This window comes from Marmota marmota, unplaced genomic scaffold (assembly GCF_001458135.2).
Source record: "Marmota marmota marmota unplaced genomic scaffold, marMar, whole genome shotgun sequence".
NCBI lineage: Eukaryota > Metazoa > Chordata > Mammalia > Rodentia > Sciuridae > Marmota > Marmota marmota.
This window is the reverse complement of record NW_025999842.1, coordinates 59,016,933-59,029,650: the sequence shown is the minus strand read 5'-3', so window position 1 is coordinate 59,029,650 and position 12,718 is coordinate 59,016,933. Positions and strand designations below refer to the sequence as shown.

The window sequence follows — 12,718 nt, the reverse complement described above, 5'->3', positions numbered from 1 at the left end:
GATAGACAATTTCAAGTACAATATAAAACCACTTCTTTGTATAAAAATCTTCAGATTAGGCTGCAATTGTGGCTTAGTGATAGAGCACTTGCCTAGCACGTGTGAGGCACTGGGTTCGATCCTCAGCACCACATAAATTAAATAAATAAGTAAAATAAAGGCATTGCATCTATTTACACCTAAAAAAATTAAAAATTAAAAAAATCTTCGGATTTAAAAAAAATTTAAAAAAGCAAATAAATTTATGTGTGTATTCCTTGACTTTAGTTGGTAATAAATAGACATTAGAATCACGTTAATGACAATTTTAAGCAATTATATGAATACTCTTCAATAGGTTAAATAACTGATTATTGAAAAAATTTAGAACAAAAAAAGCTAGAGAGAAAATTAGGTTTGTCATATGAAGAAATTGGATTATCACATGATGAAAATAGTCAACAACATGGGAAGATACTTACTTTGAGGCATAAAATAAAACTAGTGCATATAAAAATAACTTTAAAAAAAAAGAGACATGGTTGCAATAAATATGGAATTGAAGACTAAAACAGAAAAGAACTGAAGATACTAATCTATTAGTTCTCGGACTGAAAAGCTTTTCTAGTGCTGTGTCTTACAAAAGTCGTTTCAGCATTAAAATAAAATGAAATCCTTGACATGGAGCCTGTCTCTTAGCTAAGCCAAGGAAGGGGCTGGGCGATGCTGAGGCAAGCAGAGGTTGAGAAGCCGGGGCGTTCATATGCAAAGGAGCCAGAACTCAGAAATATCACTGAGCTTCAAGCAAAAAGAAATAAAGCATAAACAGAAACCAACCGTTCTATAAGAGCATAAGAGTGTTTGAAGAGGTTTACCGCTTTCTGGTAAACAGAGGCATAGCAGGTAGAGTTAAAGGAGGAACAGGAGAAGGGAATCATGTATGACCAAAGGTAGGTGGCTCATCACCAGGGAGAAGCCACACCAGCAGAGAGGAAAGGAGGATGGCAAAAGTGCCCTCTAGGGAAAAGATGGAAGGAAAGAACCAGAATTAGGGACTAAACCTGGACTAGACCACACACAGGCTTCTCAGGAGAGGAGATTAACTGTTGAACTTTCAGAGTGAAGTTATAACTTGGTGTAAAGTAAGACAATCTAAAGGGAATAATAATAATAGCTGAGAGTGAGGTATGGGACAGGATGGGATGGGGTCACACCCAGGGCAGCTGGAGGGACTTGAAAAGTCTAGCTGGCCCGTGTAATAAAAGGCATAATTGACAGGCACTGTCAAGAGCTATGGGAAGGTCAAGAAGATCAAGGCCAAGAATGAATCTTCACTGGCTGAGGCGAGGAGGCTGTCACCAGAAACGCAGCTTCTAGTCTCTCAGACTGAAATTCTCAAGATAATTGTTTTTTAGGAAAATGACAGAAAACTCTTTTCTCCATCCTTTGACTGAAAGGGGGAAGAGCTCTATTTCCGATGGGCACCCCTGGGAACTTTCAAATATTAGATAATTTTTATAGTTCTATACAGGGACCAGGCAAAAGATGGGAAACAAAATTCAGTAAGTTTCTTATGTTTAGGTTAAAAATTGTCTCGTTCATTAATATTTAAAAACTTCTAATATTCAGCAATATACACATGTGAAAAAAGGTTGAATAGAGTCAGATTTCTGGGAAATAAGTGCATGTTAATCCAAGAACTTTTAACTTGTGCTGCAAATCGTTTAACAGATTAGGCAGAATAAAACCAAGAGTACTAAGCATTTCTTTAAATTGACCATTGCTACTCGATTGCAGAAAAAGCAAAATCTTTTCTTCCTACAACTTTTAATTGGAAAAAAAATTAAAGTCATAAATTTCGCTTTTTTCCCTTTTTAAAAAATATTTTCAAATAAAAAATACCAAATTCATAGTCAATTTGTAACTCTGATGGTCAGTCTGCAGCTCTCGGTGGCCACTGAATTTCTCTACTGGCTGCAGAGGGGCTGGACATGACATGAATTTTGATATTGTGTGTCTACCTTCAAATTAAAAAGGCTAAGGATGTGCATTTTTTTAAATTATTATTTTTAAAAGTCCCAGACAGGAAATAAATAGCTTCAAGGTAACAGAAAATTGGGGAAGACATAATGTTCATTTATAGAGTGAGAAAAGTTTGACAGGTCAGAAATTGAAATAAAATATCCAAATTGTGAGGGCTTAGTAAAAATGGAGCTATTCACTCTTGATTCCCCACCACCACCACTTTTTTTCTTTTTTTAAGAGGAGGAGTAAAACAGTAAAGCATTTCCCAGCTCCATTTTGGAATTATTCGGATGTTGGAAAAAACATGTCATTTATATTTGTACAGCAAATGCTAAAAAATGTTAAGTTCTTTGCAAAGGAACATTTATCAGGAAAAAAGAGAAATACTATTATTTTGATTCCAAATAAATATCATGTTATTTGTTCCCATAAAAGTTCATTGATAATACTCTACCTCTCCAAGAGAAGGGGGAGGTAAGAAATAATTCAACAAAGTTGCAGCAAATGTCTTCCAGTTTTACTAGTAGTAGGAAAAGAGAGTCACTCAGTATGAATTATTTGGGGAAATAACCAATGCTGGTGTCTTCTCTTATAGAGTCAAACTCAGTTTCTATCTAATCCTTAACTTTTTTTTTTTTTTTTTAGCATGATTCCTCTTTGGGAGGATAGAGGAAAAACAGAAAGAAGGTTAAAAGAAAAGGGGAAAAAAAACCCAAAACTGGAAATAGCATTGTTAGCGACAAGGTGAGAGGCAACTAGAAATGAAAAGAGAACAATACTAAAGAAATTACTTGAAAGAAAGGATAAAGCAGGTGAATTTGCCCATTCATGCCTTATTGATTGCACATTTCAACATAACACAAAGAGTAAAAAACAAGAGGCATGTTTGCTATCTCTTCTTTTATTGATAGTCCTAAGAAACAAATAAGGCATGAAGAAGCTAAAACTGCATTAACTCAAGCAATCGAGTTTAACTTGAGAGAAAGTCTCAAGTTCAAGAACAGAGAAGAGAAGGAGTCATGCAAGCATTGTATTTTTATCTGCATCCCGAGCCACTGATGCACCTGGGCCGAGTTTTGGGTTCAGAGTGACCTGCAGTGAAGTATTCACTAAAAAAGTCACTGGATTTCTTTTCTATACTACCTCAGATTCTCTGCTGCCCACAAAGGCATTCCAAATCAGAGCAGACTCTTGCAGCATTACTTGCTGCTTTATCTGACACAGAGCATGATCATTTTAAATTTCAAGAGACTATGAAAGAAGGACCAGAGGATGAAGGGTCAGTTATTTTAAAGGTATGGTTAATGTCCTCACCTTGATCAGGCAACTCCTTAAGCACGCCCCTTCTTATCAGCTCCTCTCTACTTTGTCTTGTGGATATCTTCCTCTCTAATACTTTTGAAAAGAATAAGCACAAGTAAGAATCAAGTCATTGCTTAAAATAATTATGAACATCATTCCAAGTAGAATTGAATACACTCATTCTGTTCCCATGAGGGCTTCAACCCCAGCCCCGCAAAAGGTATGACTAGAGCTGAACCAACTCAGGACAAAGACAAATGACTCCGCATCATGATCTTTAGCCCAGCCACCATCCCTGGTCTTTCAAATGGTAATCTGTGGCTAAGGATCCAGACACAATATTCCATACCAACTACAGAGATAGAGGCCACTTCATGCTTTGAAATTGCTTCTTTTAGTAATGAGTCGTTTCAACACATGTGCTTTTATGGATATATAGTTATGAAGAGGATACCTATGTTTGCTTTTAAAAACAACAAACCACAAACTCCCAGTAGACATTCAGGTAACTCATCAGAACCGCAGTGAGAAGGGAAGACATTTCTAGAGTTTTCTCTCATACCATCTATGAGAGAAAGCGACTTGCACTTTTGTAACTCTTTGCACTCCTATATTCACAAATTCCAGGGGCTTCTGGTATGACTAACCCAAGTCTTAGGAAGGTAGAGAAGGGTGTTAAGAATTGGCAGCTTTCATAGGCACATGGGGGGACACCGTCATAACACCAAGTCTTCCATCTTTTGGAAGGGATCTGTATTCCTGGCACAACTTCGGAGTGGAGCTCAAGGGCACGGGGGCAGGACATCCATAGTGCTCACCTTGTATGTGCATAATTTTGGTTTCTGTATCCTACAATGTCTATGGAACCATTAGCTTCCTATCCTGGTTTCAGGGACAAAGTCACATTACCTACCAATCCTGAGTCAACTTCCCCCTGAAGTGTGTTCTGAAAAACTCTATTCCCTCCAGATGCTTTGTTCAAAAAAGTACCTTGTCACAGCAGAAAAGGGCAAGGTAAGGGACACTTTGAGGAGAAAGAAAGGTATGTTGGGAGAGACTGGGCAGCCCAGGAAGCCTTAAAATCTGACTTCCATAAGATTCCCATTCCTGGTTTTATAATCTGCAAATCCCAGAACTACTCTGGACAACACAATTTCAGCTGAACCAAAGGCAAACTAAAGTCCATTACCCTCAGACTTGCCTTGACAAACACAAAAAGAGCATGTGATACACTAAAAACATGTTTTCTCCTGTGCTCCAGGTGGCCTGAAGCAAGCACACTGATGGGAGAGAGGGGAGGGCAGACATGCCCTGAGCAGTAAGCTTAGTATCAAGTACATGAAAGTCTCCCTAAGTGTTTACTAATGGCATGAGCCCCAGAATAGCAACACTTAGTCTCTCTTGAAGAAATTGGATTTGTTCCCCTTTCTGATAGCCAGCAGTTGTGTGTTTCTTTTTTATCCTGGTTTCTAGAAAGTTCTGATAGAACTTGAGATTTACCCCTGGTTCCACATGCCAATTCATGTTTTCTCCTTCCCCGCTCTCTGACTTCATTTATATGTATAGTGTCTATGCTCCTTATTGTAAGTCCTGTCAAACATATTTCGGATAGAATCAAAAGAATGACAATGAGCACATTATTTTCGAGGAGACATACATCAAAGCTTCCCTTCTCTTCCTTTAGGTTACTCACCCACCCGGTTCCCTACCCTCTCTTCTAGAAGCAACTAACCACAGCTCACTCAAATGTTGATGATTTCAAAGGACAAAGTTAATAGGGCAGGAGGCGAGGGATTCCTCCACTGGCTTTCTTTCTGATACAAAGAGTGCTGCTGTTGAAATGCAGTTCCAATTTGCTCAGACTCTTGTCTAAAAGGAGAGAACACTTATCAGTGCAGGAAGCCACACTGCAGCACCCACAATGACAGGTGGAGCATTGCTGAGATTTTGCAGGTAGTTTAGAAGAACCCCAGACACTGCAGCCTTCCAAAAATTGCCCACGCCCATTCAGGCTCGCCTGGGATCTGAGGGCGGCACGATTCTAGAGACCTCTTGCAACAGGTGTCTCAGCCCCCATTCCTGGGATGGGCCAGAACCTCCCGGCTGTTCTGCCCTAAACTTGTGGCTGGGGGTGGCAACTGCAGCAGCATGTGCTGCTGGTCCCAGGGTCGGTCACATTCTGGCAACCCTAACACACTGCCAAATCCAAATGCAGCCACTCTTGCTGTCTTTCTTATCTTCATCCACCCTCTGCTCAGGAAAGTCAGTAAAGTCGCCTAAAACACAGTGCAGTTATCAGAAGTTCTGGATGCTAGTCCCAGAACTTCTGCAACAAGTTGGGTGACCTTGGGCAGTCACTTCAATTTCCAGGGCCTCTAATTCATGATCTGTAAAACGAGGGACAAGAGTCAATGACCACTAAGGACAAATTGTCCAGCTTAGATGTCATGTGAGCTTGTATCATGAATGAAGGCCATTCTGTAATCTCTGCTATGGGCACCATAGAAAACTTTCATTCTTACACCAAAAACTCACCTCATAGCCTGGAACGTATTTTGTTTACATTTCTGCCTTTCTGTTATGGATCCCAGAGGATTTTTTAGTTTGAATTTTGGGTTTTCTCTTGCTTTAATTCTAACTTAATCTTTGCTTTATAAAAAAAAAAAAAAGAAAGAAAGAAAAAGAAAATCCTCCCTTTTTTTCTATATAAATCCTGGAGCTTTGAGGCTGCAGCGTTGGTTGGCTTTCTGCCAGCAATCAAAAGCAACAGCTTTGTTCTTCTGCTCTACCTCCTATAAACAGGCCCTGATAGGAAAATGCCGTTGGCTATTTGTTTGGTCTCTGGCTGAAAGCATTTTTAACACATAATGCAGATAACTGTGTACAGGGCCAATGAGAACAAACTGGAGCCCACTGAGCCTGGAAGGTATGTTGTTGGGCACAAAATTCCAACCCCTGCTCTCCCTGAAGTACAAGTATCTCATTCTTCACCTTTTAAAATATTTGCCCTGTGTTTATATAGTGTCTGTGTGTTTGCAGAGCACATTCACTGGGCACTTTGACGGGTTCTACATTGGAACGAATCTGGGAGGTCATTCTAGTTCAACGTGCCTCAGAAGACAGGGGTATCTCAGGAACGTTTCTGACGTGTGCTCACCTGCTCTCAAATCTTCAGGGGCAGGATGCTGACTTTCCCTCAATGTCCAGTTCAGTTATGGATCACCCTCATTTTTAGGGAGTTGTTCCTCATGAGATATCTAAATCTCAATTCTCTGTAACTTCTGCACATTAATCAAACACAGGTTTTTGGTAGCTCTAGACTATTTAGAAGTTCTTTGTGGTCCTAGGAATTGCAGCAGCTGCTGTTTGACTTTGAAGCTCATTCCAATCTGCACAGCTACCTTAATAATATGAGTGGGGGTCTCCTCAGCTGTAGCATAAACAAAATATTGCCAGGGAAGAGAGTTGAGGGCTGCAGGTCACTAGATGTAGTAGCAGTCTCTCTCCAGGAAAAGGACCGTCACTTGTTGAGTAAATAAATGGCTCAGAGTTACTCTCTTCTCTCCTAATTGAAAAAGCATGAGCGATTCTTATATTGGGATCAAGCAGAATCATGGTTTCTGATTCTTATTCTGCACTGGATGAATTAATGCTTTGACATTTCAATCCTGATTACGACAACGCTAATTTGGATTCTCTCTGAAAGTGAAGGAAGCATGATCCCCATGTTCCTGACTTCAAGCTTACACTCCAGTTTCTCAAGTGTTGGAAAAGGATCAATCTTCCCCAAACTCCCAGCCGCTGTCCACCTCAGTTTGAACAGCATCTCAACTCCTCAGCATGGGTCACTAAGGCAGCCTCCCGAGGATATCCCTTCTCCCACCTGCCTGTCTCCCAACCACCCCTTCCTGGCTATTTCCCTCTAGTTCCTCCAGTCCCTGCTGTCCCCTCTTTCCCCAGGCATGCCTCTTCATGGTGGCCTCTGTCTTTACCAAGAGACTGTTTCCCCAGCTTGACTCACTCCATCATGGCCTTCAAGTTCTGCTCAAAGGTCCCCTTATTAGAAACCTTTCAAGGTATACCTGAATTGCTACCTCCCCTTCTCATCTTTATCCATCTTATTTCCTTGCAAAATGTGTCATCCTCTGACACGTATAAGTATAATCTCAGAGAACCAAAACTCTGCTTACTGCTGTGTCTCCAGTAGTGACTCGTACGCAGGTTACTGGCACCCCGAATATACGTGTATCTGTTAAATAAGTGAATAAAAGAAAATAGGCTAGGAACTATAACGGTCTCACTTTCTGTCCCTTCCCAACCTCCCGTTTCGGAGTTAGCAAGGGTGGCTTGTGGAAAACTTTAAGGAACAAGAGCTTTCTGTCTTCTCCCTCCTTTACTCTTTGGCTGAGAAGGTCTAAGGGAAAATTCTCGGCTTTCTGTCCTATGGATCTTCTGAAAAAAGGCTCTGTATGCACTGAAGAAGGGAGCCCATAGTGTGCAGAGGACAGACACCAGCGGCTAGCAGGGTGTAGCACACGACTGGCTGGGCGCTTCATAAATTAGAAGTGATTTATGATGTCCTGGGCATGAAGTGGTAGCCGTGGAGCCTGCATTCAGGGAAAAAAAAAAGGCCAGGGTATATGCCACTGGCTCTGTTCAGTGGATACTTGGCCTGGATTTCATATTACTCTGGAAGTATCTGTGGGAGTAAATCTTGTAGTCAACAAGTCACTTGTGTTTTCATTTGGCGAGGAAAGAGAGTCCTAATTCTCAATTCCAACACCATTTAATGACTGAACAAAATAGAAGAGCAAATAGAGACTATTAAATAAGCGTGCCTTGTTATCTTCTTGGTTCTGAGTAGTGAATGGCCTTACTGTAAAAGTGTGACAGAAACACAGAAAACCACTTGTCCTGGGTTGAAAGTGCTCTATAAGAGCTGGCTTGGCTTTACTCCTCTTCAATAGCAGTTACAGAAAATAGAACGTCAGAAAATGGTCTGCTTTCTAAAAGACTCTTCACGGAGGCTAGGTGGCTAGTCGTTTAAAGAAATAACCACCCCAGCACCACCCAACAGCCACATTGAAAAAGCCTTCCAAAACATCTCAAGAATGTAAAGCAGAGAAATAAAGCCAACACCCCCACCTGAAAACACACAGAGGTCTGGCCATTTTCTTGTTTATCTGATCATGCCATTCCCCTGCTCAAAAATGCTCAGATTAAAGCAGAGCTGAACTCTTCGGAGCAGCAACCAGCTTTATATCTGGCCCTGCTAACCCATCTTCTCCTCAATCTTCTTGTACCTTTTTTTTTTTTTTTAATACGTCCAATGTTAAAGTCAAACTTTACTTCTTATCATTTCCTAAACATCTGTGGCAACTCCTCAGCTCTGTTCCTTCATTTACGTTTAATGTTCCTTGCATTCGACTGTTTCCCTCTCTCTCTTTTAGGTGAAATCCTCCCTAGAACTTAAGAACTCTTCAAATAGCGCCCCCTGTTGGGCGATCTCACTGTCTTGCACCTTCCATGTAATTTCTCTGTGCCTCAGCTTTTTCATCTGCAAAACAGGATCATGGCTGCTACCTTACTGGTTCTTATGGAGATCAAATAACTTAAACCAGATAAAGTGCACAGACCATTACCTAGAATTTAGAAAGCATTCAACAAATATCGGCTCTTACTGTTATTTCTCTTATAGCATGTGCCACTTGTACATTGTTTATTGCTAAATTCATGTGCACATAGTTGTATATTCTAGTAGAGGCCCTCGGAGGGACGTCTTGTTGTTTTTTTTTGTTTGTTTTGTTTTTTACTCATAATAACAAAAATAATCATATTTCACAGAGCAGACATTGGGTAATCTAAATGTCTTGTGGGGGCAGGGAAGAAGGCATGCACAGCATCTTTTCCCACTTCTTTTAGAAACAGATGCCTGATTTTTCTCTTTTGGGAAACCATTTTTCCCTTCTAGCCTCTAGGCTTGATGGCTCCCAGATTTTTTTCCAGTAAGAGATGGTATCAGCCTGGTACAGTGATTGGTTCAGAGAGGGAAACATGCCCAAGTCCCACCAATGAAATCCAAGCCCAAGAAATTTGCTGGAGCAATAGGAATGCAAGGCTTTCTCCTCCTTCTGGAGCTGTTAAAACTTGCTGAACATGAGCCTAGATTTGTAGTGACCACCTTACCTGCACAAGAGGAGATCTTAAGTTGTAAACAACAACAATAACAAACAAACAAAAAGCCAACATATTAGAACATAGACTCAGCAGATAGAAAAACACAGATTCCTAATAAATAGCTTTTTTTTTTAATATTTATTTTTTAGTTATCGGCGGATACAACATCTTTGTTTTGTATGTGGTGCTGAGGATCGAACCCGGGCCGCACGCATGCCAGGCAAGCACGCTACCGCTTGAGCCACATCCCCAGCCCCAATAAATAGCTTTTAATATCGGAATCCAATAGTGCCTGAACCCTGGGCTGAACCCTATGCCTGAACCCTATAACCGTGGGCTTTTCTGTTCCATGAACCAATACATTCTGTTTGCTTAAGCCTTTTAGGATTCATCAACAATAAAGAGCCCTGACTAATCAAAAAGGTGTCAACTAAAGTTTTTAAATTGAATTTTCTTCTAGCAGAGACCAAAGATCCTCTAGGTCTGCAGGGTAGAAATATGAAAGGAGAAGTAAATAAACCCTCTTTTTTGCACCCCCCCCCCTTGAGTTTGAAACTTGGTTAGGCCTAAAGAAAGAGGAAGATGTCCCTTTTCTTGGGACATTAGTGTCACAACTTCCCCCCAGAAACCTAAGAGTAATCATTTCTATATTTTGTCCTTAGAGAGCATTTTTATAATTATTGTCTCGTTGGCCCCCGCCCCAGTATACCTAAAATATAGGATAATCGATTATTTTTATTACTCCCATGCAAATAAGGATATTGAAACTTGGAGAGGCTAAATACCCTTTTAGTCATAGCTAGAATCTGGTTGAACTTAATTGTGTCTAACTAAAAGCCTACCCACTCTGCCTTCTCCAATCTGCATTGATAATTAAAAAGATTTCAACTTTCCCATGAAAGGTACAATGTTTTCTAATTTTTCTTTAAGACTTCAGATGGAAGAACAATCTTTCCAAGTTCATGTTATTAATTTATGTAATGGTATCAGAAATAGAACCCAGGGCTTTGCACATGCTAGGCAAGCGCTCTACCTCTGAGCTACATCCCCAGCCCTTAGATGGTTGTGTATTCTCACAGTTCAAATCATAAAGGGCTAAAGTTATAATTCTTACTCTCATTCTGCCCTTCACCAATTCAAATAAACCTCCTCCAACTCTACAAGCAATTAACAACTTTTATTGGGTATCGTGTCTCCTTCTAGATTTCCTGGGGGAAATTCAGATATTCATTATCAGATATTCATTTTGTCCTTTTTGCATAAAAGATGTTTTACAAACATTCAGCATCATGCTTTTTCATGGAACAAATGTATGTAATAGTTTTAAAATTTCAGGAGGCAAGATTGACAGGAGAGGTTCAGGCGGGAGGAGAGATGAGGTGACTGCCTTTGACCTGTGCAAATAGCAGAAGCCAAAAATCACTTCTTCTGCAGGAGGCAAGCAGGGAATGGCTATGGCAGATCAACCTGAGGGGACCTGGGATTTGTTATCAAGGGATAAAGGTTCAGGACTTGAACAATGAACAAGTGCTCAATTCCAGATGGTTCAGGAAGTACAAGCAATCTCAGGAGAGTAATCAGAGGCCTGGGCCTCTGTGCTTCAGGGAACACACCCACCCAGTCCTTCCTCCTACCACTCCGACTCTTTCCAACTCGTGGGAAACACAAATGCCCAAAACAGGTGCTTTTGTATTTATCCAGTTCAATAAAAAGATGGTACGTTTCCATTTCTTGGTACTTTATAATGCGAGGATACACCCAAGACCTGGTGAGACCACAGAAGGAAAGGACGTTTGAAATGAGGATAGTGATAATTATCCCTAGAATATAACAGCATCCTAATCTCCCACCAGAAGAACAGGCTAGAGGAATGATTCAAATGTGAATCCTAGCTGTTCATGGTGGCGAGGGTTTTCATACTTGATCATGAATGATATCCATTAGAAGAGAAGCTTTGGGCTCAAATATTCTTACGCATTTCAGAGAGTCCACAGTTCTGATCAAGATGGGATATCTCCTTTCACTTAAGATCAGGCAGTCAGGGAAAAAAAAAAAAAAAAAAGATCTGGCAGTCGGTGACCAGAAAGATTAGACACAAAAGAGATCGTGGTGACACTAAACTATCCAGATCAGGACATTCCCACTCATTTAAATATCAAATTTTACTACCTGAGTTTAGGGTGTCTGAAATTCTTCATATCATAGGCCATTTTTTTTATATGGGGAGTGTACAATCTTAACAGCTTCTTTTTATTTAGTTAATCTATGAACAGCACACATTATAAAATCATCAACTCAGACTAACAGGTGGGGGCAACCCAATATAAGTTAGTAAGAAGATTTGAGAACCAATTTCCTAAAATCCACATTGATCACTTTTAAGATATATACACTTTGTAAGATATATACATATCTTACCAGACTAGATACCAGGGTGATTAAACATTTTGTTTTCTTGAGCATTTTACACATTTCTCTCTTATCCCTACTATCTTGCCTACACAATGGAATGACAATATTTGTAAAGAACAATTTTCCTCTGGTAAAACTGGTCTGGACCTAGATTAAAGCAGGAGGGGTAAACTATCCCTGATTCCTCTTTGGTCTTGCAGTGTTAGGACAAAGGGTAACTTGACTGAAAACTTTTATTTTCCAAGATTACACAAAAAAAATAGGGTTTGGGTAAATATGCCTTTTCATTGTGGTTGAAACTATAACGATTAAAGTTTGAGAGCAAAGGTCATTTTCAACTTCGACAAATACTCTCTCTTTCCATAACCTCCCTTCCCACTGTTTCAAATTCTGATTATGCAGGTAATATCAGGGTCTCACCATTTTTTAAATTTTTAAAAATTTGTTCTAATTAGTTATACATGACAGTAAAATGCACTCTGACACATCATACATAAATGTTATATAACTGCTCGTTCTTCTGGTTGTACACGATGTAGAATCACGCTGGTTGTGTAATCAGGGTACACATAGGGTAATAATGTCCGATTCATTCTATCATCCATCCTACCTCTTGCCCCCTCCCCTCCTTTCACTCACCTCTACCTAATCCAAAGTACATCTATTCTTCCCTAGTGCCCCCCTCCCATGGTGAATTAGCATCCACATATCAGAGAAAACATGGCTTTCGCTTTTTTTGGATTTGCTTATTTGCTTAGCATGATATGCTTCAGCTCCGTCCATTTACTGGCAAATGCCATAATTTCATTTTTTAAGGTTGAGT

The 12,718-nt window shown here is 40.1% G+C and overlaps 1 protein-coding gene across 10 annotated transcripts in view; it reads right to left on the bottom strand.

Moving 5' to 3' along the window:
* The window catches only part of Phactr2 (phosphatase and actin regulator 2), a 199,493-nt gene that overhangs the window by 63,895 nt on the left and 122,880 nt on the right, over nucleotides 1-12,718 (bottom strand). For all 10 annotated transcript variants that reach the window (XM_048799305.1, XM_048799321.1, XM_048799290.1 and 7 more), the window contains one exon: nucleotides 3,319-3,399. In XM_048799305.1, the coding sequence (XP_048655262.1) occupies nucleotides 3,319-3,399 (81 nt within the window). The remainder of the gene's footprint in view (nucleotides 1-3,318; nucleotides 3,400-12,718) is intronic.